This window comes from Stegastes partitus, unplaced genomic scaffold (assembly GCF_000690725.1).
Source record: "Stegastes partitus isolate 25-593 unplaced genomic scaffold, Stegastes_partitus-1.0.2 Scaffold147, whole genome shotgun sequence".
Taxonomy (NCBI): Eukaryota; Metazoa; Chordata; class Actinopteri; family Pomacentridae; genus Stegastes; species Stegastes partitus.
The window spans coordinates 719,356-732,466 of record NW_007577878.1 but is presented as its reverse complement, the minus strand read 5'-3'; the positions used below and the strand labels follow the sequence as shown (position 1 = coordinate 732,466).

At 39.0% G+C, this 13,111-nt stretch overlaps 1 protein-coding gene across 1 annotated transcript in view; it reads left to right on the top strand.

The window, feature by feature from the left end:
* The first annotated feature begins 2,862 nt into the window (after nt 1–2,862).
* The window catches only part of sh3gl3a (SH3-domain GRB2-like 3a), a 38,906-nt gene continuing 28,657 nt past the window's right edge, over nt 2,863–13,111 (top strand). Inside the window, exon 1 of the mRNA XM_008279203.1 lies at nt 2,863–3,024. Coding sequence (XP_008277425.1) covers nt 2,980–3,024 — 45 coding nt within the window. The 5' untranslated portion in view covers nt 2,863–2,979. The remainder of the gene's footprint in view (nt 3,025–13,111) is intronic.

Sequence of the window (13,111 nt, the reverse complement as noted above, 5' to 3'; positions counted from 1 at the left end):
TTTTAGCTTTTGGATCCAGAAGAAACACTCTCTCATCTTGTTTGTACTACTATTGTATGTACAGCAAAATGACAATAAACTTGATTTGATTTGATATAAGTTGTTTAGATGTTTTACAAGTTATGTGGCCAGTGTTTAATGATTTTGCTGTCTTTAAGTTGAATTTTAGCTCACACGTGCAGGTGAAGCGGGTTTGACTCCAGCCTGTCATGAACTAGCTAGGCAGCTACGCTGAACTGCGCTGTTTATATTCTTTTCCGTGCTTGCTGTAGCGGGAGACAGACTTTAAGTTCCCGTCCGGTGAGACAAGGAAACGAGATCCAGACCTGGGGATATTCCAGCGGGGTGTCTGAAACTTTTATTTGTTGTAATAGCCTGGATTGTGCGAGACATCCCGATGTGATGGAGGAGCTGTGTCCACCCACTCAGTGCCGATTTCTACTGCCAGGACTGACTGCGGCTGTGGAGTACTGACTTGGATTCTCCATTCTCGAGCAGGATTTGGATCTCATGTAAGTAAGATATTTCCATCACTTGTGACTGAGAAGACCACTTCTAAAACTGACTTTTGGATCGAGTTAAAGTTGTACACAACTAAATTGAGGGACAAATAAATCAATAAATAAATAGAAATAAATAAAACTAATTTAAAATGTATTATGCGGAACAATGAACAATTACTAAAGGGAACAAGTCTCTCTATTTTCAAAACTGGGTTGTGTTACACCCACTCAGAGACTAGCTTCATAGAAGACACAAATGGGTAAGCAGTATAACATCTTTCAATTTTAAAGCTCAGTGATAGAGTCAGTCCATACAACATTTAAAAACGTTTTATTACAAAAAATACTAAAATATACACCAATATGAAAAATGACAAACTTTAATACCCGGTTTGTTAGTCTTCTACTTTCCTAACAACTACTGCCTTCAACAGAGCAGTGAAGTAAATCTGAAATGAATAAAAAACAGTAAATGTACGGCGCACTAAACACGACATCACTAAAAAAACATTTAGATACAAAAGAACAGAATTTGCCTACGGTTTCTTTTCCTGCACCTTGTGCCTCCTGCACGCCCAATGTGAAATGAGGTGTGCACCTGCCTCATTCCACCGGCCCTACACCAATAGCGGAGCATGTGTTCCTCCTGCAGGTAACCATTTGTAGCGTCTCTGATTGGCGCACCTACCACCAGCCACAGATGAAAAGAACATAATACTCAGAAAAGATCTTTTTAACAATGGAGGTCAATTGTCCTATGAGGTGTTTCTTCAGAAAGAAGCATTTCCTGTCAAACCTAGATAATATAGATCTGTAGTTAATTCTATTCCTACTGGTTTGATAGAACTAATGAAAGGATATAATAAACAGCATGAGACTCCTAACCCTCAATGTACACTTTACATAAATGGAATTCAATTTGAGTTACAAATGCATCAATGAACATATCAAGAAATGTTTTTATAACGATAGAAAGATAACACAGGGTGGAAAGGCTTATTGGAATCCTCAATTTAAAGACATAAATTGGTGTAGAGCATGGCGTGTCCCCTTTAAATTCTTATGATCTAACAAAATAAGAGAACTACATCTTAAATTGTTATACAACATCTACCCAACAAGTATATACATTTCTAGATTGTGAGATGCTGACCATAAATGCACTTTCTGTAAAATTGAAACTGAAAGTACCATACTTATTCTATCAGTGTTTAATTTGTGTTACTTTTTGGAAAGACTTTGACGCATTTCTGTTTAACAAAACTGCAGTTAAGTTTCAATTTGAAGAGAATGAGCATTGTTTTTGTTTTTTTTCTTACAAAGCAATAAGCATAACATTAGCAACCTTTTAGTCTTATTTGATAAATTCCACATTCATAAAGCTAAGATGTCAAAAGCAACCCCATCATTTAATTTATTTTTAATTGAATTGAAACTTTGTTTTCAGTCTCTGAAATGTTAAACAGCACCTTCAATTTTATTCAGAGTACCTTGATTGAGATTCTCTGCCACTTCGTATGTTATTTTTGTCTTGTTATCGCCTTTTTTTTTTTTTTTTTTTAAATTTTCCCCGTCCTTATGCATCTACGTCTTTCAGCTGCGTTTTGGAATGTCTGAATGTTTGTATATATGTTCCTATATTGTTCCTACTATAATACACTATTCATTGTTGAACTTAAATAAAGATCTGTGGAAAAAAAAAAAAAAAAATCGTCCGCCAAGCACTACCACGTAAGTCCCATGTCCGGCTCTGACTTTCAAAATAAAACCACAACTCATCAACGCCCCACAATCTTCATCTCTAAACAGACTAAATGGCTTGGCGAAGAAAGACAGATGTGTGCCACGAGTCTGCTCTGACAGAGAACAAATTATTATAGTCATTTCTCTTGTACTTAATAAATGGAAATTTAGCAGATAAAAAAAACAAACAAAAAAAAAACAATCTGTGTAGTAGTGATTACTCAGATCAACAGCTAAAGGGAGCTGGAGCCTCGGAAGAGGGGGTAAGGTTTCGTATCGTACATAAACAGTGTACCTATGTCCACAACTAGTAGCTGAACAGCATGAAGAAGGTTCATGATGGGGAGTAAAATTCATGGTTGAAAATCTATCAATCTGAGATGACTGAATTTTTTTTTTAAAATGCAAATGACACAGCTTAAATGACTGTATTGAGAACAGTAAGAGAAACTTAAACTGTAGCAGTTCATTCATCAAGCAATGTTTCTTCACTGACATGTTATTGTCTGTACGTAATGAAAACGAAGTAAAGCTTTTATTTTGAAGACAGTAAGGCTCTCCCCGGTACTGTGTTGTTGGAACTTGACACAGCTCGCATCCTGCTGCAATCTTGAACAGGGGTGACTGATGAGTGCAGTGTTGTGGGCTCGGCTACATTTTTACTTTACGTAAATACCCACAGTGTTTCACGGAATATTTTCTCCTGCGGTGAAGTGTTTCACCTTTGTCGAGGATGTCTGTGGCCGGACTGAAGAAACAGTTCCACAAAGCCAGTCAGGTATGGAGACGACTGTTACTGCTCGTTCGTAACAACGGTTGTTTGGATGCGGACCGTGTTTTCAGCGAACCGCAAACTGGCTCTAGGTGATGAAAACACAGGAACTTTAAATTCTGACATTTAGCGATGGTGGAATGTGGCGCCTGTTAAGTTTCCGTTTCGACATGAAAGCCATCTGTGTAGCGGTACTTTTTCATCCGGATAAGTTGGTTTTAAAAGGAGACAACGTCACAACCAAACTCCGCTGAAAAAATCGGAAATTTAATCTACGTTAACATATTGATAAACGTGTATTCATGTTTTTCCATAATTTAAAAGTCTCTACGAATTACTGACATCCAGTCTATAATCCGGCTTTGTTTTTAAGGTGTAATTTATTTACTTGGCAACACACCATTTTGGTAACTTGTGAAATGTCAGACAGGCTGTCGTTGTCCCCACGCTGGTATCAGTGGGAGAAACTGGAAATGTCGTGCCGAGGGAAGATGGAGAGAAGTGTCAGGTTTTGATTATTGAATATATACAATATGCAAAGGGTGTGTAATATTTTATGTTGTAGCATTGTAACAGTGACTATTTCTGTTGTGGTGGTCGTGACGTTATCTCTACACGAGAAATAAGCGTGTCTGAATAATTACATTTGAGAACTTGAGGAGAACCGCTCGTAAAGCCTGCTTTAAAAAACAAGGATTGGCGATGTTGTGTTTGCTGTCAGGACTTGGTTAACTCTATATAGTGAACGTAGCTAACTGTGTTTTGTTCGATTGTGTCTCCTAATTTGTGCTCATCCCAGGCACCGTTTTGACTGCTTTATCGGGTAAATTTCACACAAGAACCCGATGTGGTACAGCTGTTTTCTCTAGACTAGCCCGGTGTTTGGAAGTTGTTCTGCCTCTACCACAATGCCATTTAAAGGCAGGTGGACTGATAGGAGGAGACAATCACCCATCAGGCCTCCTTATCAGAACCATCACAAACACACACACACACACACACACACACACACACACACACACACACAGGTTGTATCTATTGTTTAATCTGGACAGCATCCATTAGTCGTAAATATGATTTAACAGTAATCATAAAAACATCATTATTGAATGGAAGGGCCTGATACTCCCACAACCTCCTGCCACCAAAATACACCATCATGGGTGGCTGTGAGTAAATGTGAACCACGTTTATCATTTAAATGACATGTCAGTGGAAACAATGCTGTCTGTGGATTGCCTGTTTGTCTAAATGAGCTCTTATTGATTAATAATTGTCCTCGACCTTGTTTAAACCTTTACGAATCTCTGTCTTTGTTTCAAACAAGAAAGTAAGCACACATTTTTCAGGTTGAAAATACTTGCATTTCGATATGTTGAAATGAATTTATTCTTGTCCCCTGACTGTCATAAAAGGATGCCTCCATGTGTTATGTGCTCCAAGTAGCTACACAATGCATGGTGGGAACAGAGGAAACATAGTAAAGTCAGGTGTTTACATTTCTGTAGCTTTTTTCAGACATTGGATACACAACAGTGCTGCTTAGTCAGTCAGTTTAAAGTGACAGAATTCTGTCATTCAGACATAGGTCACTTTTCCGTTAATGTTCCTCACAGATTCATTCAGACATACTCACGACAGTGACAGAGAGAACCATGGTACATACTGGCATGAACAGATATCTTCTATTTTTGCGCATTTGTTACATATAAATGTTTCACATCATCAAATAACCCAAGAAAACACCTTTTCTTTTTTAATGATGATTTCTTTTTTTGAAGGAAAAATGCTGTCCAGTATGGCTTAAAGTATTCCAGCACCATGCCAGATTTCCGCCATGCGGTGTTTGACTCTGAAAAAAAAGATAGGGCTACATTGCCAATCGAGTTTGTCTACCAATGGAATGAGGGGAACGTAGCTTTTGCTGTCAACCAAACTAATATCACTTGCCAATGGGAACTAGAGTGGGTCTTAGAAAGACATTAAGATCCAGCTGCAGTTGAGTCTATACCGGGGTTTCAGAGTTCTGTACGCTGATATCAGGAGCATGGAGAACAGATTCTTGAAGCCAAGGAAGATGTCCTCATTGATAAAGGAATTAAAAATAAATGGCGCTGGGCATAGTTGGAAGAGTTAAGCAGAGACTGCGAGCCCTTTGGTTGCTGGTGCAAAACACTGAAGAAGCCAGGTGCTTGCTTCTGTATCATCTGCTCAAAAAATCTCATGTACGCAACTAGTGGCAAACAAGTGCTGTCAGATCATGAGTCAGACCCCGGCCATAATGCTGCTGTCTGCTCTGAAACTCACAACTTGTTTGTTGGGAGTAGCAGCCACCGCAGAGGTAACGGCATCAATGACTGACCGGGTTTGCACAAACACGACTTGTTGTTCACCATATCTCAGCCACTTGTTAATCTGTGCAAAACGTTGGCTGAAGATAAAAGCACTTAGTAAAAACTGTCTGTGTCAAATCAGCGTGCTAGTTACATAAATACACATGATATAGCAACAGCATTTAAGAAAAGTCTTTCTGAAAAGCTCAAAAAATGTGTGTTTTCGTTGAATGTTGATGAATTATTGTATTTCAAAACTAGAAAAGTACTTGCAGAGCGCAGACCTCCACCAAGCAGCTCATTTCCATCATATTGTGATTTCCAGCCAATGTTAAAGTCCTGCATTCATTTTATCTCCACTGTCAGATTTCTGGATAATCCAAATATACCTTGAACATTTGAATTAACATTGATATCATTAATAACAAGCTGACGGAGTGATGAGTGGTTGATCTGTACTTTCAAATATTTTGTAAGCTGTTAGCTAAAGCTATGCTAGGTTGGCATAACTACAGCGAAGTTATTGCTAACATAAACAGACAGGGAGTAACTTAAGCTAGCTTAGCACAACTTTAACAATGTAAATGAACAGTATGACCAACGCAAGCACGCGTCAGTCATCATGACACATGGCAAAGACAATTGAAGTGAAACAGGAGACAAGTTGTGTCATTGTTAATGGCACAATGTTGTTATGAACTTATCTATCAGTAGCTCTGCTCAGCCCACTCCTGTAATGTAGACTGGCTGTAGCTTACTCCTGTACTACTGAGAAGACAGCAGCGAGGACTGAGGACTGAATGGAGTCAGAGCTCCAACCAGTGGACAAACGGTGCAAGGACAGCATTCTGTACGACTGTGACACTTAACAGCACTGCTTTATGAGAAAATAACCAGATGGTAAGCCAGAACATCACCAAATTCAGTCATCTGTTCATTGTGCCATTATCAACATTTCCTGAAAATGTCATCAAAACCTGTTCATAACTTTTTGAGTTATGTCACTAACAAATAAACAGATAAACGCCGGCTAAAACATAATCTTCTTGGTGGAGGCAATAAATAGTGCAAATGATGCACATATTGTTAAAGGGGGACTCAATGTCCGTTTTCCATGTCTTTTACTGATTGGTTGCTAAACAATATATTTGCACCATGTTGTAGTCAGATGGAGTACCTACCATGACCTACTGACCTTCTTTGGTATTACTATAATCTGTAGTCTGAGTTTGCAAAGGCAGATATCTTAATATCTTACTTATTAGCTAGATTGTACTCCAACCCCAACCCAAAAGCAAAAAAAGTTCAGGCTCAAGATTGTTTTTCACTTTAAGCCCTGAAAAAATAATTGCCCCTTAGCTCCCTACCAATCGACCAAATGATCAAATGAATTTAGCAGCTGTGTTCAGTTTCACCAGTCACACCCCTGCATGATTACTTCCAGGCTTGTTGAATCTGAACATCACTTCAATAAAACCTGTCTGGCATTGTGAAGTAGGCTAAATGGTCTCAAAAAGCAGCACATGATACCGGGCAGGCGAATATTTGGATATCAAAATTGGTATCCGGATCCCACCACAATGACCGAATATTCAGATATTCGGGTCCAACCCTAGCTTAAAAACCCTCTAATGTTGCAGATTAAAAACTATTCTGTAGACAAGAATGGGCCAGAGTTCCTCCATGTTGATGTAAAAGACTGATCACAAACTATTGCAAATGTTTAGCTGCAGTTATTGCTGCTAACGGCAGCCCAACCAGTTACTAGATTTTGGGGGGCAACTACTTTTTTACATAGGGCAAGGTAGGACTGGACAGCATTTTTCCTTCAAAAAAATGAAGCCATTTAAAAACCACATTTTGTGTTTTCTTAGGTTATTTTTGTCTGGCATTAAAATTAGTTTGATGATCTGAAATATTCAAATGTACAAAATATAGAAGACATGTGTCAGGGGGGTAACACCTTATCACAGCACTTGACCTCAGATTAGGATTGTCACAGTGTCTTGTATATCACTGATGTCCACACCAGCTACCATAGGTTATCTAACTAGTGAGAGCAAGCTGACGTTGGTGATGACTTAACATCTGGGTGAGTCATAACTCAGGCCACACATTGCAGATTCATTGTCTAATTCACTCTTCTGTTCCATCGCAGAGAGGAAATCGCATGTTGCATCTGTGAGTTTATGCAGGGGAACATGAATATTGTTATACATCTGATTACTTGTGAAAGTATTCCCATGTGCACAGGATAAATGTCAATCAGCCACTTCCTGTTTGTGTTTCTGTCTGTGTTTCTCTTTGTAGCTGTGGTGTACGAGAGATACAGTTTCTCTTTCACTGCCTGTACAAGAGATGAAATAGAGGTCAGGTCTCGTAACATAGTAATGTTGTCCACTTTAATTTTCTTTACTTTTATTCATCACAAGTGATAAACCGTGAAAATCAGTGCAAAACATTTCAGGCTTTTCTGACATTTACGTCACCTGCAGTGGTTTCCTGCAACTGGCAACACAGCGAGAAAGTAACAGACTGTGTCAAACAGACTTATAACCCCTTCTGAAAATCAATAAAAAGAATAGTTTTTAGGGAATGTGTTGTATGTTTTGAAATTATTATTTTGTATTTCACCTGCTTCCTTATGTGGAAATGGGACAGTGACCTGTCAGGTATTGGAAATTAGCTGCAAACAACATTAAATTAAACATAATTACACCATTATTTTTAAAATGAAGTTTTGATATCTACTTTACCCCACCTGTCTGTAACTGCATTAATAGTGCTGCCCTTTCTCCTCCTCCTTGTGATTGCAATGCATCTCCTTTGGGAGACTCACTAAAATGGTATGGTTCTGCGAGTGCACACAAACCCACAACAACCAAAGTCTGTAAACATGTAGTCCAGTGATTCACCTCCTCAAGAAATTGTTTTTAAGAGAAACTGCTGTTCACTTCAGCAGGCACTGTGGTTTTACATCATATCACTTTCCCTCCTGTCAACTGCATTAGCTCGGGGGAAAGTGTAACCTGTGACAGGCTGACAATAAGTCCCAAAGCACCTAACCTTGCTGTATTTAAACCCAAACCCTTCTTATTAATCTTCAAATCGAAAGTCTGATCTCTTTCATAGCTTAAGATGAGAATATGGAGAATTGTCAAATGACTTTAAGGAATAAAATTATGTTACATCAGTATACGCCCCCAATAGTAGTTTACATTTCTTGTTAATTAGGACATATTTTGTGATGTAACTAGTGCATACCTTAAATGCTTCAGCCAACTCAAAACTTCTTTTGTTGTACTTATTTGTTATATTGTACCTCAAGAATGTTCAATAAAAAGGTGATTTTTTTTTTCTCTATGGTATCGAAATCGAGTTTAAAATTTTAGTATCATGACAACTCTAATGGAAACTGATGTGGAGATGCTATGCTCTTGTTTCAGTGCTATTGTTTGGCTGCTTGGCCATCATTCAGTATGTTTAGAAACAAAAAGACAGACATTGTGTTGCAGTGTGTTCTTTTGGCAACGTAAGGAACGAGCAGAGTGTGTATTTCCTCTGCTCAACCCCCAGGTCCACTTGTGTTCAGTGTGCAGGAAGAAGGAAGATCCAGATCTATAACCACAGCCACATAATCAAAGAAATTACTGTAAATTAATGTACATTGCTGACGGCTTATTTTATCTGTCTAAAAAAGTTAACATCCTGGTAAAGATCACAGTTTGTTAGAGAGTCCCGTCATGTCAAATTCCCTTTGACTGAAAGCGTTTTTCTTTCAGTGCGACTGTTAAGCTGTATATCCACAGCTCAGGATCATTTTAGCTCTAAAGTGCAAATCCGATGCCATCAGTGTAGATTAAAAGCAGAGCAGGCACCAGCCGTCTACTGCTCCAGCTCTAACCTGCTGCTGCAGCTTCTTCTAATGCATCTGTCCCTGGAGCATGGCATTGTTCCACTGAGCGCTGTTATTTCCCCCTTTATCCTTTTAAGTAACTCCAAGCCATACAAACCTTTCCATAAACTAAAGTGACAGGATGTGCTTTTTCACCTTCCATTCTTCATCTTGCACTCAACAACTTTTGCTTTTGATGCAGCTTTTTTTTAAAAAAACAAATCAATTTTTCCACTTTGATATTCTATTTCTCAAACTCTTAAAAACTAGGATCAGTCCCAGAGACCCAGAGACAAATAACAATGCATGCACTGTGCCAAATTTCATTCCTTTCTAGTTTTTACTTTTGTTATTACAAGACATATGTTGTCAGAATACCTGGAAAGATGTTCAATCAAAAGTAATGTTATACATAGAGGCATTGCCGTTTCTTTATTGAAACTGATTTGCCTTCTCTGGTGAAAACAGTGGGCGTAGCTCTGCACAAAGTTAAAAAAAATACTCTTACTAACATCTCTGAAACTGGCTACATAACCAGCAATGTTTGATTGATAATTCATGGTTTTTAAGAGTTTTGCTCCTATTTGCTCCTTGCTAACCAGCACAGAGTAAAGTGTTGTGTGTTTTTAAGAGTTAAAATGTTAAAACATGACCTTAAGTAGCTGACGAATGACTTTGGTGGACCAGATGTGTACTTACAACAGGAGTGTAAAGATGTACGGTGGTACATTGCTGTTCATTTCCCAATCCTCCATTTCCTCCACTGTCCTACAAAGGCTCTGGCAGTCAGATTGGGCTCATTTCTATCTTCTCTGCAACTCTGCTAGTTTTACCCAGGCTCTGACCCACTTGGCCACCTACAACTTTCCTAGTTTCCTATTTTTAGTGTAGCCTTGGGCACACAAACATACACACACACACACCCTGTACTGGAAAAAGAGCAATAGCACATTGTGTTTGGAAAACCAGTCAGTGTCTGGTGTGACCACCATTTGCCTCACGCAGTGCAACACATCTCCTTTGCATAGAGTTGATCAGGTTGTTGATTGTGGNTAAAAAGAATAGTTTTTAGGGAATGTGTTGTATGTTTTGAAATTATTATTTTGTATTTCACCTGCTTCCTTATGTGGAAATGGGACAGTGACCTGGGGCTCAGACCAGATACAGCTGAAACCAGCTGTTTACATGCACTGTATAAAATGACATAGTCTTTTGTTTCTCTCACTATCAGACATTAAATGTGACTAAACTTTTCCTGTCAGGATTACCAAAATTATTTCTGTTTGCTAAACGCCAGAATAATGAGAGAGAGAATTTTGTATTACTTACTTCAAAGTCAGAAGTTTACATACTTTTCCTTCGTATTTTAGGAGTATTGCCTTTAAACTGTATGACTTGGGTCAGATGTTTGGGGTATCCTTCCACAGTCTTCTCACATAGTTTGCTGGAATTTTGGCCCATTCCTCCTGACAGAACTGATGTAACTGAGTCTGGTTTGTTGGCCGCCTTCCTCGCACACGCCTTTTCAGCTCTGCCCACAAATTTTCTACGGGTCTGAGATCAGGGCTTTGGCCACTCCAAAAAATTGACTTTGTTGTTCTTAAGCCACATTATAACTAATTTGGCAACATGCTTAGGGTCATTGTTCATTTCAAAGACTCATTTGCGCCCAAGTTTTAACTTCCTGGCAATGTTTTGAGATGTTGCTTCAATATTTCCACATGATGCTCTTTCCTCATGATGCCATCTATTTTGTGAAGTGTACCAGTCCCTCCTGCAGCAAAGCACCTTCACAAGATGATGCTGCCACCCTCGTACTTCACAGTTGCGATGGTGTTCTCAGGCTTGCAAGTTTCCCCCTTTCTCCTTCAAATGTAACGATGGTCATCATAGCCAAACAGTTTAATTTTGGTTTCATCAGACCACAGGACATGTCTCCAAAAATTAAGATCTTTGTCCCTGTGTGCATTTGCAAACTGTAATCTGGCTTTTTTTATGTTGTTTTTGTAGAAATGTCTTCTTCATCTCTGAGTAGCCTTTCAGCCCATGTCAGTACAGGACTCGTTTCACTGTGGATAATGACACTTTCTTACCAGCTTCAGCAGCATCTTCACAAGGTCTTTTGCTTTTGTTCTGCGGTTGATACGCACATTTCACACCAAAACACTTCATCTCTTGGACACAGAACCCGTCTCCTTCCTGAGTGGTATGATGTCTGGACATTCCCATCGTGTTTTTACTTGTGTACGAACGTGGAACCTTCAGGCATCTGGAAATTGTACCCAAGGATGAACCAGACTTGTGGAGGTCCACAGTTCTCTTTCTGATGTCTTGGCTGATTTCTTTAGATTTTCTCATGTTGTCACAAAAGGAAGCAGTGTGTTTGAGGTGTGCCTCCAGTTAACTCAAATGTTGTCAGTTAACCTATCAAAAGCTTCCAAAGCCAAGACATCATCATCTGGGCTTTCCCAGATAGTTTGAAGGCATGGTTGTCTTGGTGTATGTAAACTTCTGAATTTGAAAAAAAGCAATAAAAAATTAGCAAAAAAATTATTTCTCTCATTATTCTGGCAGTTTACAAATAGAAATAATTTTGGTTATCCTCACCGACCTAGAACAGGACAAGCTTAGTCTGATTTAATGTCAGACAATGAGGGAGAGAGTTTTGTCCAGCATGTTGGCATGAACGTAGCCAGAAGTATCAGAGTGAATGCAAAGTCATCACAGAGAAGAACAGAGATGGAAGTGCGGTGACACGGTGGTGCAACAAGTGCAAAAGATGTTGGGGCGATGACATTTATAGAAGAAAAACCTTTTTTGTCATCGCACAGAAAATACAACAAAATTTCATTTGGCATCATCTTTACAGCAGCTAATAGTTAAAAGGTGATATAAATAATAAAAAATATTATTCTAGATGGCACCATCAATGCCTTTGGATATACCAAACTACTTCTTGATTAAATGACTCCAAGTCTGCTGAAGCTTGGCAGAAAGAGGAATCCAGCATGATAGCAATGGAAAGCTCCTGTCAAAATCTCACAAGAGTTTTAAAGAAAAAAAATAGCAAAAACTGTGACTTTGGCAAGTATGTTGCCTGACTTTAATCCTCTTTGTGGTACTTAAAAGAGAGAGGTTAAGCAACACAACCCGTCCAGCAAATAGCAGCTAACAAACAGTTGTCTCCTAAGAATGTTAGAACATCTGTCCAGTAACTTGTGTTTCTCTAGTATGTTAAGGGTTGAGTTTGTCATCAAAAATAAAGGTGGATGTGAAATATTAAAAAATGAACAATTTCAATCTCCAGCACCAGCTCAGGTTCCTTCTCCACCAGTGAGGTGATGTTCCACATCCCCACAACTAATCTAGGTCACCAGGGGGCGATGCGCCCACTCCTGCCTGCCGCCCAGTAGTAGATCTTTAAATGGCTTCTTGTCTGGTCCCTCCCCCACAACCAGTTTGCCTTGGTAGACCCTACAAGGGGCTATTGCCCTGGACAACATAGCTCCCAGGATCACAGGGACATTCAAACCCCTCCGCCGCAATATGGTTGCAATTCATCGGGGGGGATACATACCAGTTCACCTTTAAAGGAACCAGTCTGCTCCATTATCTATTCAAAAATCTCTTGCAACATTTTTGCTTGCTGGATAATCGCTGGGTTGCTCCAATTTACAGCTCATCTCGTCCAACACTGAACAGAGTCCTGTTGAAAACAGCAGGGAGTAACAATCTACTAGTGTCTACTTGTTAAAGCTGTCTACATATTTTGGAACTTTGGATGACCCTATACATGATAATTCTGTCAAGCCATTAAGTTCAACATAATTACACCATTATTTTTAAAATGAAGTTTTGATATCTA